The sequence below is a fragment of the Palaemon carinicauda genome, chromosome 27 (genome assembly GCF_036898095.1).
Source record: "Palaemon carinicauda isolate YSFRI2023 chromosome 27, ASM3689809v2, whole genome shotgun sequence".
In the NCBI taxonomy this organism is placed as follows: domain Eukaryota; kingdom Metazoa; phylum Arthropoda; class Malacostraca; order Decapoda; family Palaemonidae; genus Palaemon; species Palaemon carinicauda.
The window spans coordinates 86,479,494-86,499,619 of NC_090751.1; the positions used below are offsets into that span (position 1 = coordinate 86,479,494).

Here is a 20,126-nt window from a genome sequence, read left to right on the forward strand (position 1 = left end):
AATCATCTCCATAGAAATGAAAAGATCTAGGTTGAATTATTTATCTAATTTCAACCTTGATTTAATGGTTGCTACTGTATAATGATGACTTGTATCGTGTTATTGCAGTACTTGAGTATTTCCTGTATTATCTGACCTGTGCTCTACTAATAACAGTCTCATTTTTATTTAATCAAGTGTGCATTTTTAGTTTTTAACTTTTGGTCCCTGTGACATGAATGGAAGTCGAGGACTAGAGAACACCAACGTATTACTGTAACAGTATTGTTTGCAATGTGTTTAGATATTCCTTTGTGAACCTTTGACCACTAAACCATATGTGAAGTAGAATTCTAGGGTCCACTAGTATTTCACGACTTCTAACCAAATGTTCTGAAGCTCCTTGAGATTTTTTCCTGCTATTCCATAGGCTGGCTTCACTGGTCTTTTACTTGTACAGTAGATAACTAAACGTTTTTATTCTATTGTTGACTTTATTAGTGTGATTATCTCCTCTCTTGTTAATTATTCCTTATCTTTTTCTTCAAGCAAAGTTTCAGAAAAGGCTAGTGGTAAATAGTGCCAATATAATGTTTTGTTTGCCTAACAGTAGAAATTATTACCTCGCCGAAGGATTGTTGGTTAGCCATGGAGGAAAATAACTCTTCCATTGCATGCTGGAGAAGTGTTCACCTTCTCTTGGAAACTGTTGTGCACTGTATTGTATAACCTAACCTGAACATAAAGCTAAGCTTTGCTTATGATATCAAGGTCATTTCTTCCTAAAGAATATTAAGCAAACAGCCTAAGGTCATCTTTTAACTTTCTTGAAATTAAGCTTGCAAATTCACAGAAGCTCTGCTCACTCCTATGCCATGATCCATCTCTTCAAACGCTTGACTCATATATGGAGAGTCTTACATGAAGAAATTTGATAATATGTGGCCTTAACAATATTACCTCTTTTTTAAGTGGCTGCTGTCCTGAATATGTTTTTATATGTCTGAAAATATGATCCCATGGCTTAGATACCAACAGGCTTGTGAGACATTAAGGACCAATAGAGCTATTAGAAAGTAACATTGTAAAGGGAAAAAATTGCTGCTGATTTTGCTTGTTTTGAGATTCCTTGTTTACCTGAATTATCACTGTTAAGTGCATTGGTTTTGAAGCAGAATTCAAAGGTTTCTTGAACCACTGCTATCTTGTGTTCAGTAGCCTTCAAAAGCATAATTTCTAATTAATGCCTTGAAATTCTTGTCCCGTCTACCTCGTTCATCTTAGAGAAATTGTGGGTGTGGTAAATGTCAAAAAGGAACTAATTTCACAAATACGATATTCATCCCCGAGATGCACCAAATATCCTCATTATTGAAATTATTTCCACAATAGAAAACATGTATATGAATTTTTTTTTCTTGAGATTTAACCTTTGAAATTTATTAGAAGTATCTGCTGTATAATTTTCACACTGAATCTAATTAGTGATTTGAGTTGCTGGAAGGGAGAAATTTTAATAACAGCTGCCATAAAATTTTTTAGACAGCAAGCACTCAACTAGGAATTTTTACATGTTAAATTGAACAATCTCTTATTTGTAATGTTAAAGGGACTTCCACTCTTCCATTTTTCCCCTGAAGATAATATTCTTAATCTCCGAGAAGCACCCTCTAAAGTAACATGCTCTAACGAACTGGTATAGTATTTGTTATTCTTTGAATTCGAAGGATTTCTCTGGGAGCTTTAAGAGACATTTATGCTCCAACTGACTTCTATGTTATTATCATGTCTGAAGGAGTGGAATGGTCTGCCAACTTAAGTGACATTACCTTTAGCCAGATCTTTCTTTAGAGAAAAACCGATATGCCAGATAAATATTTTTAACTCTAAATTACTTTACTAAGGAATGCTAGGACATTTTAATGGGAAGAGTAATGCACTTGTACCCAAAAAGAGTAAAACTACAAGCCAAACTCTTCTGGAATATTTATCTTAACCAAGAAAAGTATCTTATTTTGTCATACCTATGCTATCACAAAATTCAATCTGCAAGAGACTAGAACTTCCTCTATATACTGTAGGCTACATCCTATTTAAAAAAAAAAAAATTTTTGTAGTGAAAAACATGAAGAATTTTTCTTATTACGTAGGTATTATTCATATATTGCTCTCTGTAAATTTATTTTAGTATGCTTAAATCATATACAGTACCTGTGCAGAAATGTGGTCAGATTGCTTCACATTAAAGTTACCAGAAGTAAAGAATTTTCCTTTAAAATTTAATCAAGATAAATTCTTTCTTTTTCAAATATTACTGTATTGGTATTTATGCTTTTTACTGCATATTAAAAATTTACAGATTGAATATGCAGAATATTTTATAATTTGCTATTTAGAGCTTTGTCAATCATAATTTTCTTTAAAAAACTTTCACTTTAGTTGTTGATGGATTTAAATCATCTCCCTGCACTCTCCAGATATCATCCAAAATTTTTCCAATTTAAAAATATTTGTGCATAATATTTACTAATGTAGATGATCACCAGTACAGTATTACATCTAAATCTCATATTGATAAACATATACAGTAATTATTTTTGAAGTATTAGTACAGGTTACTGGAGATGATATTCAAAATTTACTGTTTTATTTGAAGAACATGACTGATAGATACCCTCAAATGAATACTGTAGATTTTTATAGGACCAGTATTAGTGAGTAGACGGATGATTCACCAACCGTTGCCGTCATCTTCACCTGAGCTCTACCTAACCTTAAACACAGCCATGTCAACACAGCTTATCTGCAACAAACCCTGATGCTCCACACTCATAGTGAGTATAATTTTTGTGGCATTATATACAGGTACTTAAATGATAATAACATATCATAGATTTAACTCACAGGTTATGTGTCTGAATGAAGTTGCAAGTACTTAATACCAATTTTCAGGTAACCTTCAGTCAGAAAATTTAGCAACTGAACAATATAGGTATTATTTGCTTCCTCTGGTGCGTATTCAACTTCCAAAAAGTAGGAAAGTTTGTGATTATCATGAACTCACAGAAACAGAAAATACTGTTTCATAGATAGAAATCTTTAATTTTCAGTCAGCGTATCTTTTCATTACTACCAGTCTGTTCATTTATTTAATTTGCAGATATACAAATTTCAGCAAATTAGTCGACTAATTATCCCTAGCACATTTCAACTACCATTTTGCTTGTTTTAGTGAAGAATGAAGTGTTGACTGTGTCTTTGAAATCCAAGTATTAAAGCTTTTGTAAAAGGTTTTTGTCTGTAAAAAATGAGGTGTCAATATTTTTTAAATTAAGGAAGAAATAACTCCACTCTAAACTATGTACATTTTTATGTAGAGAAACTAAAGATTTCTTAAGTATACTGATAGCCTATACATATATACAATACTGTACAGTGAGCTAGCAGAATATTAATTTAGATTTTTATGTAGCATTTCAATGCTGAGTATGAGATTACCTCTTTTCATAGTCATTGGAGAGAAAATGATTTGCTGGCAGAGTATCTAGCTTTCTCTTAGAAAGCCTTCCTTTGCTGTTACCTGTAATCATTATTCCTAAATTCTTATCTCATTACCATAACTATTGTACATCAATCTACCTGGACCTGAGTATTGTTATTTAGTAAGGATTAAATTATGAGTCAGTCAACCACTTCCAGCCTGGATAGGTAAATACCCTGAGAGATAGAATAAGGCTCATGCCTTCAAATTTTAACCATTGTCTTACACGAGAATAAGTCTTTAAAATCATATCTACAGTAATTACCCTCTCCCAAGAGTATGTTTAATATGCAATCATTTTAAAGGATAGCATTTTGAAATTGGATTTAGACTATTTATAATACTGCAAAATTAATACAAATCTCACCAATGATAATGAAAGAAGCACTTAGACTAGGACGATTGACATTCACATTATTGCCTACTGATTGAGAGGTGCAGTACAGTACTTATCACCATAGCCTTTTAGCAATCTGTCGCATACTTCTTATTTAAAGACCATCACAGTACAGTATAAGCATTTTCACACAATCAGATAAGGTGCTACCATGATTTGATTAAGGCAGTCTCAAGTTGTTTTGAAGGTGCTTTGACATGTTAAGGTCGAGCCAAAGAACAGTTGCCAATCCATGCATTAGTTTCACTATAGATAAGCTCACACACAGCGGCATTATTGTCGAAAGACATCTCGGGCACCTTCATTTCGGGGTTTACAGCTAGCTGTAAAGAGACAGGATGATTTAGATTTATCTCTAATACTTAAAGTTATTATCAATAGGATGTGCAGATTAAGAGAGCTATGAGAAAGTAGCAACCTTAGCACAATATCATAGTAGTGACATACATATTTAAATGATAATGGTTATTTAGTCTGTTCTTTTATTTACAAAGGACTCATGCATAATGTAAAATGGTATTGATATTCTCTGGATTTGCATAATAATAGTCCCTACAAAATCTAAATTTGGAATTCATTTTACAGTAAATTCCTAGATTTAGGCTTATACAGTATGTGTTTATGTTGTACAAATTTTAAGATGAAATTGGTACTGTACTGGCTATGGTAAAAGTATAACACATTCTTATTATTGTTGATACAGATAACAAAAACGAAAATATCATTAATTAGTATTAGTAGTAAAAGTTTATAACGTGATATTTATGGGAAAATCAACTGAAATTTGACAGTTCACAATTTCTCAAAGGGTTAACTATCATTATGCATTTTTAACTCTTAGACACTGCTTGGGAGTCTTAAGTTTGGTTAAAAAGTTTATATTCATGCTATATGAAAGTTCCAGCCATGTTTGATTTTTTTTTTCAAACTTTTACTTCAAGTGCAATATAAGCAATGGTAATCTGAATGTTATGGATAAGAGAATAGTTAGCCTGCCAACATTTATTAAATTAACCTTTGCTTTTCTTAAACAAATGTCTTTATAAGATGAAAATAATTTTATGCATTCAAGCTGCACTCATACTCATAGACCTGAAGCCACAAAGATTCTTTAATTATTATTGTATTTTAAGCTATGTATTCGTTTAGCTTTACCAGTGTGTCTTTGTGATGGTATAATTAAATTAATTTTATAAAACTTTAGATCATTATTGGATAACTTATATTTTTTTAACTATTGATGGACATTGATATAAATTTGAAGATCATGCTCTGAAAAACAAGCCAAATTTTCATTTCAAAGTTCGACTATGAAGTGTTTTGATATTATCTGTTAGTCTGGCAAGGGGGTAATTTTAAAAAATGTCATCTAAGATAATATTTTGCAAGGCATGTAAACCCCTGACATCTACAAAAATACAAAATAACACAGAGCAACGAAAAACACGTACGAACGTTCATGGGTGTTAACAAGGGATGATGGGAGATGGATAGGTAGTGGTGGTGGTGGGGGGGGGGAGTAGCTGTAGTGAACGACACCTCATAGTAATGGGGGATTTTGAGGGAGGGGGAAGTCAAACTGGAAAGGGACCTCTGGTAGTGGTATCACTCGCCCCAATTTTAATACCGACACCCTTTAGGGGTGAGGGAGCTGGGTATATTCCTAGCATTCCATGCAACATTTTTCTCTGGTATATTTAGCAGTATTTATACCTTTGAAATGGTGCTTTAAGGAGCATTTCACGGAGCGACATAGGTTCCTCGCCCAGAAATAGATTTTTCCTTCGTCAAAATCCCTTTTCGTGGTTACAGGTGTATTAAGTTTGTAGTATAGTACAGTACCTCACAAAATTTTATAAGAACATTTTATTGACCAAAAAATTAACAATATTAAATGGAGCTTTTAATGTTAGGCAAAGATTCGGTGCATCTAATCCAGAAGCTTGCCAAAGCTTAACGTCAGAAAATGCAAGAATTTACATCTAAAAGTATTTAAAGATTAACTAGTTTGTACTGCACCACATGCTAAGATGTAAAAGAAATCCTTACCTTAAAAGTGTAAGTACCAGGTTTAATGTCCGTAATATCTATCCATTGGCAGTCAATATTGTATGCATATGTGTCAGTACATCCTGGACTGATTCCCTGGTCACCATAATTGGCACATTTGAACACCGGTTGTACTCCTGGAGCACAGTTGTTATCTTCCAAGCAAAAGGAAGCTTTGTGTCCCTCAGCTATACGATTTCCTTTCTCATCTATGATATCGTAGTGAGCAAAGACCTCCATACTGTGGTAATGCCTGTGTGTGTAAGTTGGGGACATTTAAAAGAGTATATAATGGGAATGATATTTTAACAATATGATCAAAATGGAGAAAGACAATGCTATTTCTTTAGAGATTTCTAATACAATCTATGACAATGAATTAGCAGGCCAAGATGACAAAATTCTGTGTAAAGTAGTTTTTTTTTTTCTCAATCTTGTAAACTTACTAAAGACAGTACTGTACTGTATTGTACTAGATGAGGGTCATTTAAACTAACTCATACTAGTCAATAATTCATTCTAATTAAATATCATTTAGATTACTTAAATTATGTTATGCCGTTGGTTAGTGATTACTGGCCAACTGTAATTTGTCTAATGTAATTCCTTTCAGATTTTTTGACTAAACAATGAAAATTAATAGAAAAATATGTAGAAATATATTTTTTAGTTTTGTTCATTTCAGTGGATAATGACTAGCTCTTTTTACTGTGCTATAGTCTAGCCAGCTACAAATGATTTAGACTTGAAGGAAATTAGACCTGCTAGCATACCTTATAGCAGTTATTATTATTATTACTTGCTAAGCTATAACCCTAGTTGGAAAAGCGGAATGCCATTAAGCCCGAGAGCTCCCACAGGGAAAATAACCCAGTGAGGAAAGGAAAAAGGTGACAATTTGGTAAATTTGGCATTCTTTAGTAGCCTTACCAGATTATCCTTGGAATTAAGTGGCCTTTGATTTAACAAGGGCCAATTTAAATGTTTTACTTATGCTAATCATAGGTTAATCTCAAATCTTTGTAGCTGGACTATGGAAGAATTAGGGATAGTGATTATATTTCGTGTTAGTTTACCTGCTGCTACAACATTTACACCAAGGATTTTTAACCTTTTCCCCTTTATTGGTTTAAATTACTGTATGTATATCAGTTATATATATATATATATATATATATATATATATATATATATATATATATATATATATATATATATATGTGTGTGTGTGTGTATATATATATATATATATATATATATATATATATATATATATATATATATATATATATATATATATATATAAAGTACAATAATGCAAAATTTATACTTTTTATCTTATTAATTTCCCTTTTTCAGGGGGGGGGGGGGCTTTGAAGAAATGGGTAACATTGGGAAATTTCTTGTAGAGACATTCTTTTAGTGCTCCCATCTTCTGAAACCACAAGGGAAATATAAAAGTTGAATGATCATATATACTGTAAATAAATAAGCTATGGCTTATCATAAAGTCTGCCAAATTTAGTTAGCCATTTTAACACACTTATATGCATAAGAAAATAGACTGTGAACTGCGGAAAAATTTCATTCTTGGGAACCGAATTCACAATACTTACATATAAAAATATACCATAAAATATAGGGATGTTTATCATCTTGGAAACTACAGAAAAGCCTTTTAACCATATAAAACCATTTCATTACACTTACATATGACATGCATGCCACTGCCAATGTGCCTTAGGCAAGAAAGGCCTAAAGGCCTCATCACCTTGATTGACAATGCGAGCAGTAAACCTCAGGAGTCGTCTAGTTTCTAAGTGCCACCCATAACCAGTTTCCTGTTGTGTGAGGTGTGGAGAAGAGTTCAGTAGTATTTTATGAGTTTTAACAAGGACATCATATTTGCTATAAAAGTTTCTCATACAATGAGGGGTTATATCTTTAATGTAACTCACCCTCTAAACACTAAAGCTTTGCTTTTGGTTTGGATAATTAGCTTTTCGTTGCTGTAACTGTAGCCTACATAATTTTTAGCTGAAATTATACTGAGGATTATACATGTATTTCTTGACAATATTGATTCTGTGGAGCTTTTTTTTTTTTTTTTTTTTTTTTTTTTTTTTTTTTTTTTTTGACAATTTATGTGAAATCAAATTCCCAACTGATAGGCATTTACAGTATTAAGGTTTCTGCAAAGTTGAAATTATTCCCAAACAAAAAACTGTTGCTACCTGTGCTATAACTGCTGATTGGGCCAGGCAGTTTTCTTCCATTGCACACTGTAAAAAGAATAATTGCTTATCTTCCAAATGAGCAGACCTTGCCAGCTCTATATGATCAGGAACTAAGTCAGCCATTTCTGGAACACCAAGATGAGTACGTAAATGCATTGCAATCAGCGATAAATGTGGATTTTATACTGGATTCTTTTTTTATATGAATACAAACATTAGGATAGTTTACCCCAAAAATAATACTTACTTTCTACACAAGTTACACCTGCTATGTTTGGCTCTGACCCTTCATCAGGGCAGAAGACATCACCCACAGCATCATGCAAGCAGTGATCCAGTTTCTGTTCATTTCCATTACACTTTATTCCACTGATTGAAATGTCAGACTTATTTCCTCCAAAGAACCCTGTTTTGAAAAACATTGTGTCGATTAGGCCTCATTCAGTAAGAAATTAGAGAGAAGCAGATCTTAAGAAATAGAGCACTGTAATAAGATTTATTTTTATTTCTTTAACATGAAAACATCCACATCATTGCCAAAATTGTAGTAAATACTTACAGTATGTGCATTCATACTTTATCAAGCTATAAATAAGTTAGACGTGTATATTTATACCTGCAGATAATGCTCCTTGTGCATACTTTTGGCCTATATGCCGACAAACAACCATGGCTTCCAATAAAGACCATCCATCTCCACACAATAACGTCCAGTTTGTGGACCCTGGCAGTCTTACCTCCACACGACCTTCAGTATCAGTTCTTCCTCCTTTTAATCTTATTTTCATTTTCCCATCAATTGCATGCTGAAAGGAAAATGAACGTAACAGCTTATCTTGGATAGTTTATGATGAACTTCTTAAATCCAGGTATAATTCAAAATTCCTGGGAAGTTAGAATGCTTTTCAAAATCTAGAAGGAATTATTAATCAAATCTAGGTGCTCTTAATTTTCTGTAATCATTGTCTACAAATTGTTTGATATCTATACATTTCTCAAATTATTTTGGTACTGTAATTCTTACATTTAGGAAAAAATAACAGAAGAAAAAATTAAAGGAATAAAAGATTGATTTTGTAGCTCTAAATGCATATAGTACAGCAAAGTTATTCTGCTTTATATGAAAGTAATTGAATAAAGTATGGTATTGTCTCTTCAATGAGCTGTTGACTGTACTAATCAAAGAAAGTAACTATGGTTGTCCTGAGACTTTTACGTACTGCTATTTTTATTTTATCTGTGAAAATAGGTTGGTCTCTTGGAGGGAGCGTTGGTGCCACTGTGGTAGAAGTGAAGTGAGATTTACAAATCACCCCAGCAGACTCTGTTGCCTCGCAGTCATGGATACCCCATCCATCATGCCTGCATTCTGTGAGATTCTTTTCTGTTCCGTAGCAAAATAAGTTATCAAGCCAGTAGTTACCTGTTGGAAATTGATTGACTTTAAGATGAAGTAGTTAAGTTGTTATTTGCTCTTGTCTATTAGTTCTGTTTTCACCATTGAAAATGCTTTGTGTAGACCTCAGATTAAACATAAAAATCCCCCAATGCAATATGTGAGATCATTTAACAGACCAACTTTCATTACTACTAGAACTGTTGGCTTGCTGAGCTCTAAATTAATTGTACAATACTTCGAAAATCATGAGTTTTAGATCCTCAGAATTTTCCTACATATCTTCCAGTGAATGGTTTAGCAACTTACATTGTTATTATATCATCATTGTCTCTCAGGAAAACAAACTCCGTGTCATCTAATCATTTACCCTTCTTTCTTTTTCTAGAAGGTAAAGGTTTGTAAGAACATGATCAAAGATTTTGGAAATTATATCTGACCAATCCTACAAATGTCATATAGATCCTGCTTTTAATATATGACAAATGACATGAAAACAATTTTTACAACAAATTAGACAACATAAATTGATTTTTGTAATGAACCTACTGATCCAAACCAGTTGAACATTTATCGCCTTTTTCTCCATTAGCATTTTGTTAAAGATGTTGCCATAAAAACTCACCCTCTGCATGTCCATATTTTCCACTATAAGTGACCCCTTTCAGTCCTGGGAAGCCTAACTGCCTGCAGACTATTTCTCCCTCTCTTTCGTCCCACTCGTCATCACAAATGTTAGCCCATCGACCCTCGTGAAATATCTGCACATTTCCTGTAAGAAATTGAATGTGGTTATATAATGAATACCTTACATCAAAACGTTTTTAGTATTGTCTTTAATCCTAATACAGTTCACTGTAGGCATTAATGATGGATATTTGGAATGTCCTTTTGGATCTCCTCTAGCTACAGCCACTTTTTAGCTCTTAATGTGTACTGTATCCAGTGCTGAAGATTCTTTATAATATTCCTCTGGCCCTTTGCTTGCACTTCTACCTTACCTCCGTTCCCTCTTACTTTTTTCCATTGCCTATCTAACTTCTTTTAGCCTTTACTTCATATTGTAACTACTGGATTTTCAGCCAGTTGCGTTTGGGTACTGAATAGCCTCACAGGCCCCAGCACTGGACTATGTAGCCTGAATTTTTAAATCCAATCTTTTAATTATACCTTCATAGTACAACTGCCATATGATTTACTCATCTGCCCTCCAGCACTGAATGGTGTACATAATCTCTCTTATCCAGTCCATTCAGAATTTAGAGAAGCTTAAACTTTACTTGTTGATGTTTTGCAAAAAGACACAATTTGGATAGGGGTCTGTCAAGAACTGCTCAAGGTAGGCTAAATCTTACTTGACAATATTGAATTTAAGGTTTTATATAATATGGCCATCAATAAAAATCTTGTCCATCATTTCATATAATCATCTCAATCTCTCTCTCTCTCTCTCTCTCTCTCTCTCTCTCTCTCTCTCTCTCTCTCTCTCTCTCTCTCTCTCTCTCTCTCTCTCTCTCTCTCTCTCTCTCTCTCTCTCTCTCTCTCTCTCTCTCTCTCTATTGTAAAATTAATCCAGTTTACAGATATGTCTTGATTGGATCATGTAGCAATAGTTGTGTTAAGAAATATTCGTCAAAAGTTTTGAGGATAAATTTCGAAAATTTTGAAGTGGATATAAACATTTACTCTTATACTGTATAGTTATGAAATAAGATGCTTAAAAGCTCAACACTAACCATGCTGAGATGTTGTAAAATCTTGTCTGAAACTGGTGATGTTTTAAATTTCCAAAAAAAAAAAAAAAAAAAAAAATGAGTGATAAATTCATATTTTTCTTGGTTGCCTTTCTAGAAGTAGCCCAGATTAACCACATCTGCAATTCTCTTCTTGATATATGTATTTTTTTCCTCATGCAAAAGGATTCAATGCCCTTATTTCTGTATATACATATCTTTACTGTACTATTGACTTCAGGCAACTCTAAGAATGTAAAAGAAACTACATTCTCCCCAAAACTATTATTATTATTATTATTATTATTATTATTATTATTATTATTATTATTATTATTATTATTATTATAAACAACCCTAGATGGAAAAGCAGGATGCTGTAAGCCCAAGGGCTCCAACAGGGAAAATATCCCAGCAAGGAAAGGAAATAAGGAAAAACTACAAGAAAAGTTTAAGAACAATGATAAAATTAAAATAATTTGTTCATATATTGGCTATAAAAACTTCAAATAACAAGAGGATAACACTTGAAAATAATGTAAGAGAAAGGATAGAGTAGAGTGCCCGAGTGCATCCTCAAGCAAGAGAACTCTAACCCAAGACACTGGATGACCATGGTACAGAGGCTAAGGCACTACCCAAGAATAGGAACAGTGGTTTGATTTTGGAGTGTCCTTCTCTTAGAAGAGCTGCTTACCATAGCTAGAGAGTCTCTTCTACCCTTACCAAGTGGAAAGTAGCCACTGAACAGTTACAGTACAATGGTTAATCTATTGAGAGAAGAAGAATTATTTGGTGATTTCAGTGTTGTCAAGTGTAGGAGGAAAGAGGAGAATGTGTAAAGAATTTGCCAAATTATTCGTGTAGGTGTCGGCAAAGATAGAGCCGTCAACAGATAGAGGGATCCAATGAATTACCGTCTAGACAGTAGACTCTAGAGTCAAAGGACCCAATAACTCTCTAGCGGTAGTATCTCAACGGGTGGCTGGTGCCTTGGTCAATCTGCTATTTCTACAAATCTCGACTACTGAGTGAAACTATTGAAATCAAAGCCATTATTGTAATTCGACAAGTAGAAATCGAATCTTACAGTCGACCCCATAGGAAGACGAGACTCAAAAATGGACAGAAGAAGAAGAGATTGCAATCGAAACTATAATTATGTTGCATAATTGCATTGTTATTGCGGAGGTGGGAGAGCAGAAGGCGTAGATTTGCTAAACAGCTGTTGTCAAGGTCAGTGGCTACGTATACTCTTATTATTTGCCGCTGTTTTAACATTGGACACTTGTGTATAAAGGATGTTCTATAAGTTTTGCATCTTTAGTGTTGTCATGGCCTGTGTTATCTCCTGGCTTTATGAATGAATTTTTAATTTCTCTTCTGAAACTCTTTTCCAAATGATGTTTTTTTTACCTGTTGAATTGTGAAAACAATTGGGATGTTCGTTTGTAATATCCGCAAGTGCCTTGACCTAAAAGATAGAAGGTAAAAGAAGTAAGAGCTTGGCTGTCTTTTCGTCATTTAAAGCTAATCAGTGACGCCCACGAGAGGAAGATCGCCACACCAGCGATCTTGATTCTATGCAGGCAAATAGATCTGGTGTCTCAAGTTGCTGACTTGGGAAAAAAAAAGCTTAATGTTGAACATATGAAAACGATGATTGTGGGTTCACTCTTCTCGAATAACAGTAAATATGAAGTAAAGACGTATATCCTGTTTAAAGGGTTGTATGGATATAAAATATCATTGTAATTATTTGTGGAATTTTTTCTATATGTCAGTAGATACTTTATGGGATTATGAATAAGATATGCTAGTTTGTGTAGGTTATTAAGAACGAACGTATTACCTCTTGAAAAAAAGAAGATAATTCACTACCATGCTCATCTTTCAACCACACCATCGGCCACTTTATTTCATTTGTGATCATCTTATCAGGCCTTCGATAATAGCCCCGCGGGGCACAATTTAGGTTTGTCATGTAGCCTACAGCAGTGTGTGCACAGTGCACTCTTTAAGCTGACATATTTGAAGAGCCACATAGTGTAGTTCATTCTATGATTCTTCTTGTCAAATCATGACTATCACACTACAGTAATAAAATAGACAAGAAAGTCTTAAATTGGAGTCATTGTAAAATCATATGGATGCATATTTTAGTGTCTAGACCCCGATGTCGAGAAGAATTTTGGTTCAATTAACTTTAAACCACCCAAGACTAGTCTCTGTTGACACTAGGTTGGGTGTAGGATTTTTAGAAAATATTTCAAATACTTACTGAATGAGTCACTGCTCATAATTTGTCAATTTTGCTTCTCTGTGTGTCAGATTTTGTAACTTCCCAAGTTTGATTTTAGGTAAAAGTTAATATATACAGTTATAGTAGTCCATTTCAACGATGAAACAATTAATTACTGGTTTCTTAATGGAACCTTCATATAGATATTTTTAACAAAAGTAGCATTGCTAAGACTGTCCAGTGACTCTTATTGCATTATTATTGAGTACTTGAAGCATGTTACACTTTAATAGCACGTAAATATAATTGTTCCTGTACTTGAAATATTTTATTTTGATTCGTCATTACTTCTCTTTTAGTTCATTTTATTTCCTTTCCCCACTGGGCCATTTTTCTCTATTGGGACCCTTGGGGTCATAGCATCTTGCTTTTCCAACCAGGATTATAGCTTAGGTTGTAATAATAATAATAATAATATTAATAATAATAATAATAATAATAATAATAATAATAATAATAATAATAATAATAATAATAATAATAATAATAATAATAATAATAATAATAATAATAATAATAACTCATCAATCAGCTTTTGGGACCAAAATCTTGTTTAGACAACACATATGTAGATGCTATAACAAGACTTCATAATTTTATTTTGCAAATTCTTCACTACCACAAATTCAGTTTTATTTTCATTTAGTCGTAATATTTTTAAATGTAAGAATACTAGCATTTATTATTTTCCATATCTCAATAAGTCTTGGTTAATTGTCCACACTTACAAAATGTTTCCATTGAACATTATCTAATATTGATATTATATTAACTAGAACATTACATATTCCTTTATATTTACCCGATTATATAAAGTTATAAGGCAGTCTCTCCCTCTCTCTCTCTCTCTCTCTCTCTCTCTCTCTCTCTCTCTCTCTCTCACACACACACACACACACACACACACACACACACACACACACACACACACACACACACACACAGTATATTATACCAAATTCACCCTTGCTACAAGGAATGGTATTATTATTTATATCCGGAGTCACTTCATGAATGAAAAGATACGGAGCAAAAATGTTTCAGAGATTTTCTTAACATCGATAATTACCTCCGCAAACGAATTTGGAAGGAGGTTATGTTTTCTCCCCTGTTTGTGTGTTTGTTTGTGCGTGTGAGTGTTTGTTTGTGAACAGCTTCTGGCCACAACTTTAATCGTAGAGTAATGAAACTTGCAGGGATTAACTGTTATATAAAAAGCTGGAAAAGATTAAATTTTGGAAGGTCAAGGTCACTGTCACGCAAAATATCAAATTCACTTAATCAGCCTTAAGTTTGGACATCATTGTCACAGAGATGTCAAACTTGGTTCATATTTGAGTGCATAAAAATCCACGCCAATTAATATATGTTAAAGGCAAAGTTCAAGGTCGAGAAATAAGCTGCCACGGCGGAGGTCTGCGCTCTACTGAGTGCCCCTCTAGTTTAACGGTGCATTCATCCCCCACACATATACCAGATGCAATATTATAATTTTTATCAATTAAATTAGAATAGTGGAATATGTCAAACTGTATATTGTGTAGAATTTTAAGATTTATGCGATATATTACTGAATTATGGAACAACCTGAATTACTTTTTTTAGAATGATTTATTGTTAATTTGTTCTCTTCAGTTATTTATTTCCTTATTTCCTTTCCTCACTGGGCTATTTTTCCCTGTTGGAGCCCCTGGGCTTATAGCATCTTGCTTTTCCAATTAGGGTTGTAGCTTGGATAGTAATAATAATAATAATAATATTGATGTGCTATTGTAGAGGAGGAAGAGCTTTGGATAGTAGTAGTACCAGTGCAGTCACTGCAATTGTAGTGTACTTGTGTTTCTCCAACTTCATTGCCACTTTTACTATTTGAATGTTTGTCGTACAGTAACTTATTCTATCTGTTGTGTACCTTGTGCTATCTATAATACCGTGAAGAGGAGCTTTAAAGGTTTGTTTCATGTGTATTATTTTACCGGTGGCTGTTATGGAATGTTAATTTTGACATATTTATTTGAGCTATCCTAGCCTGTAGTCCCACATCACAGGGTCGGCTCTCCATAGCCGGCGTCTAAATGTCTCTTAACAGTAGGGAAGGACCATGATATGATTGGAAACAATTTATTTGTGGCTAGGATTGTTGGAAGTATTAAAAAAAACTACTGGTATTTAGGAATATAGCTTAACCTAACGTTTGTAAAAGTAGGGCAATGGGCTCGTAGCATGTCCCGTCACTCCTCTCCACTTAACAAATGTAGGTTACTGTAGCTTAGGCCGATTCATAAAGGGTAGTCGGAAATCCTTTAGTAGTTAATGCTAAGGATCAACACTCAAGCCCTTCATAATGCCATCCCATTAATGTTAACTGTAATATTTCGATTGTCCCACCCAGCCAATACTGCTTGTGAGTACACAGGGGCTTGATGTTTATCTGGTAAAATTATAGTTACTGACGGGATAATTTCTAGAAAAAACTTTGTTTTAACCATTATCTGCTTTTTTTTTCTGACGGGACACAATTTCTAGAAAAAAAACTTTGTTTTTACCATTATTTTACAATCTCCAGGTGCTGGTGTATCTATCAGAATACTGTACTTGTATATACACGAACCGTACATTTTTTGAATCTCTATTCTTGTAATTTCTCAATTTGGTTTTTACAGGATACTTTGATTTCTAGCAAATCTGCATTTCGCTATAAGAAATGTCGTAGTGCTGGCTATTTTGGCATTTTTCTCTGTGTAACTAATATGGGCTGTTGCATAATAACTTTCATATCAATCGACTAAAGTATGAACACCATTTCATCGACTAAACCCAATTTTTACTCTCGGGATATAATGGCGATGCATTGCTTGCCATTGTTTGAGGCAGCTATTCTGTTCTTTGTATGATGTAATCCTTGCTTGGCCTTTTTTAACCTATTAAAGGCTAACAAGTAATTATGCATAAGTTTCTTGATATTGTTTTACAATGTTACAACCCCCCCCCCCCCATCTTCCACTTCAGTTTCATTATAGCTCCCATTACAGGAATCCCACAAGAGAGTGGTTCATTCTAATTCGAATTTTAGTGTTATTTCATCAATTTCAGTAATTGAACATATTTAAAACACATTCCATTAACTATATAGTTTTTGTTGCTCATCTAAATAAGGACGACCCACATGGTTGACATGCATTACATATTGCTAGAACAGAGGGCCATGGAGATAGTGGTTATTTGCGAGTAAAGTGAACCACGATGGAGATCGGACGATTTGAAACGTTATATAGATTACAAGTACAGTAATTATGGTACTTTAATTTTACACATTTTCGTACATGATCCATTTATTTTTCAAACTGATGATCGTTTGTTTTTTATGCATTTCTGTCCATTATTATTGCTGCAGATTACTCTGTTTTCGTATTTCCCAACCCAAAATCTCCGGTTTCCCTCTGGGGTCTCCCATAATTGTTATTACGTATATGATGTATTGAAAAATTGTACTGTACTTGGAATTATTTTGGAGGCCTCTTGCATTATTTGGTAATTTTTTTATCCGCTTGCTTTTTTCATTTCATTATAAAACGTTTACAAATATTGTCATTTGCCCTTTATATCAATTTAATTTATTCTCCTCAGTGAATTTAATAATCCTCCTGACTTACTTTCTGGTATATACTATATATTCTTGGTACTTTGATGGGACTAAAGTGCAAGCTATTTTTGGTATGGTTGAAGTATGCCTAAGTAATGCCTATGTAAGTCTCAATAAGTTTAGCCTATTTGGAATAAGCATAGATTGATGTGAATTAGTATTGTGTCATTTTACTAGTCATTAAACTTTATGCCCTAGGCCTATATATTAATTTGCCCCAGTCACACACCAGTCCATGAAAGTTGAGCTAGGCGGTTTTCTCTATGTTTTTTCTCATCACAGTTGGGCAAATCTGCTATTATTGTTAGATTGAGTAGTTCCTTTGCTGCACTAACTCTTGCTTGAAGGACCTGCCTGAGGTGCGAAGTTGCATGCCATTGGAAATGGGAATATTTTTAGACTTTCTTTCAATATCGTGCTAGTCATTTGCTTCATTATTAAACTTCATGAAAACAAGGCTGAATTAGACTAAGTAGGATTAGCTAGGAAGTCGTTGCAGCTAAGGCAAGTAGAAATTTATAAACAGTCTTAGCCTTTCATTGATAAGTTATGAGACATTTTTTTTAGACATTATAAGTCTTTATGGAATTGAAGAATGTGAATTTTTGGCCGTTGTTAGTGTTAGCCTTTGAAAATATTTAGCAGCCTAAATTGTTATTTCAAGATACTTCCAAAATTTCCAGTTTTTGCGTTTATTACACATAGGCCTCTTCTATCATATTGATTTTGTTCGCATTAAGCCATCATGTTTTATTGTGTTGTACATTTGATATTCACCGTGAAGTCCATTGTATTAATATTCCTTGTTCTTTATGAAAACCTTATTCAGCAAGATATTCCTCACTATTATCTGTTTCATACCAGCATACTGCTTAAATCCACTGCGAACAATTTTGGGGCTAATTAGTTAATTTATGTAGTTTTGTAATTTTGTTTATAATCATTTAATATATCAATACTTTGATCTTTTTCTTTATCAATATAATTTGAATAAGAAACTTGGTTGTGTGTGTGTGTGAGAGAGAGAGAGAGAGAGAGAGAGAGAGGAGAGAGAGAGAGAGAGAGAGAGAGAGAGAGAGAGAGAGAGAGAGAGAGAGAGAGTGTCTTACAAGGATTTTAGATGTCTCAAAGACTTTTTAGTTCATCCGCAGAGACTCCCCTTGCTCTTTGGTAGAGCTACCTACTTCAAGTATTTAGAGTTCTTATGATCTTGTCTAACTTATTCTTGAACTCGTTTACCGTGTTACTGTTTACTACATTCGATGGAAGTCTACTCCAAGTATTTGCTATTTTGTATGTAAAGAAATTACCACATTGAGTGGTGTTGTATCTTTTTAATTCTAGGTTGTGTCTGTTACCTCTGGAATGATTTGTGCTACACGTGAATAGATTGCTGTTTGTAGATCAAATAAGTTCAAACGTTCCATCCTTCCCTATATCCAAATTGCTTTAGTGTTGGAACTAGTTTGGTGACCCTAGCTTGTACTGCTTCCAGTCTACCTATATCATTCTGAATACTAGGAGCCCAGAATTAGACTCCTTATTCTAGATGGGGTCTTACTAATGATGTGTAGAGCTGTAGTACAGTGTCTTTGTTTCTGCTTTTGAATTGTCTTTTTATGTAACCTATTAGTTTTTGTGCTTTCTTTACAGCTTGTATGCTCTGGTTGGTGAACTTCAAATTCTTGCTGATAATAATACCGATATCTTCCTCTTGGTCCACACTTTCTATTTCATTACCGAGCAGTGAACAATCTAATTGTGGGTTACTATAACCTATATGCATGACTTTGCATTTCCCTCAGTTAAAAGGCATTTGCCATTTTCTGGACCATTCTCCTTTCTTCCTTAGATCCTCTCTTAAGGCTTCGACGTCTTCTGAGTTCGCAGCATTTATGCATAGTTTAGTATCGTCGGCAAATTTGGCTATTCTACTAGTCAACCCTAAGTCTATGTTGTCAATGTTGATCTGAAATAGCAATGGGTCAAGGATGGATCATTGAGGTACTCTGCTTGTAACAGATGCGCACTCTGAAGCTTCTCCATTGATTACAACTCTGTTTTCTGTTTGTTAGTAAATCTCCGATCCATTCAGCTAGCTCGTCAGTAATGCATAGTGCTCTAATTTTGTCCATTTATTTTTTTATGAGGAACTTTGTCAAAAGCCTTTGGGAAGTCTAGGTATATGATGTCTATTGCCCTGTTTGTGTCATGAATGCTAAACCTGTTGTGGAAAAATTCCAAAAGAATTGTCACATATCTCTTTTGTCTGAATCCATGTTGGCTGTCTATCAGAAGATTGTTTTTCTCTATGTGTTCTACTATTGAATCTACTATAGTTGATTCAAAAATTTTGCAAGGCACTCAAGTTAGACAGACAGGTCTATAGTTGCCAAGTTTTTCTTTTGGTCCCTTCTTTTAGATTGGAGGAATATTGCCTAGTTTCCATCCTGTGGTGCCTTTCTTTCATTGGCTGTCTTTTGGAACATTTTGTTAAAGTGTGAGGTCATCTCTTCTAGTTCTATAAACACACTTGAATTAAATATCATCTGGACCTGGTACCTAAGACTTATTATGTCCTTTTTATTTTTTTTTATTTTGACATCATACACTGTAAATGTAATTCTATTCATTGATTGTGGCCCATCATATTTGATAACTTGTTCGGGGAAGGTCATTGATTCTTCCTTAGTGAATAGTTTGAAATATGCATTCATAATTTCGGATTATTCCGAATCATTTATTATAAGATTTCTCTCTGAGTCTGTTAATGGGCTAATGTTTTTGACTGGCTTTCTACTGTTTACAGACGCCAAAAATTCTTTTGGGGTTTCTTTACTAGCTGATGC

General features: G+C 33.8%; 1 protein-coding gene across 1 annotated transcript; it reads right to left on the reverse strand.

Moving 5' to 3' along the window:
* Positions 1–3,334: 3,334 nt before the first annotated feature.
* LOC137621014 (lysyl oxidase homolog 2-like) lies at positions 3,335–19,063 on the reverse strand. The gene is made up of 9 exons (XM_068351453.1): positions 18,979–19,063; positions 10,225–10,371; positions 9,424–9,626; positions 8,820–9,009; positions 8,451–8,609; positions 8,201–8,328; positions 7,677–7,807; positions 5,967–6,219; positions 3,335–4,240 (listed from the first exon to the last, which is right to left on the reverse strand). The coding sequence occupies exons 1-9, from the start codon at positions 19,061–19,063 to the stop codon at positions 4,118–4,120; spliced, it is 1,419 nt and encodes a 472-aa protein (XP_068207554.1). The 3' UTR covers positions 3,335–4,117.
* Between the last annotated feature and the right edge of the window lie 1,063 nt (positions 19,064–20,126).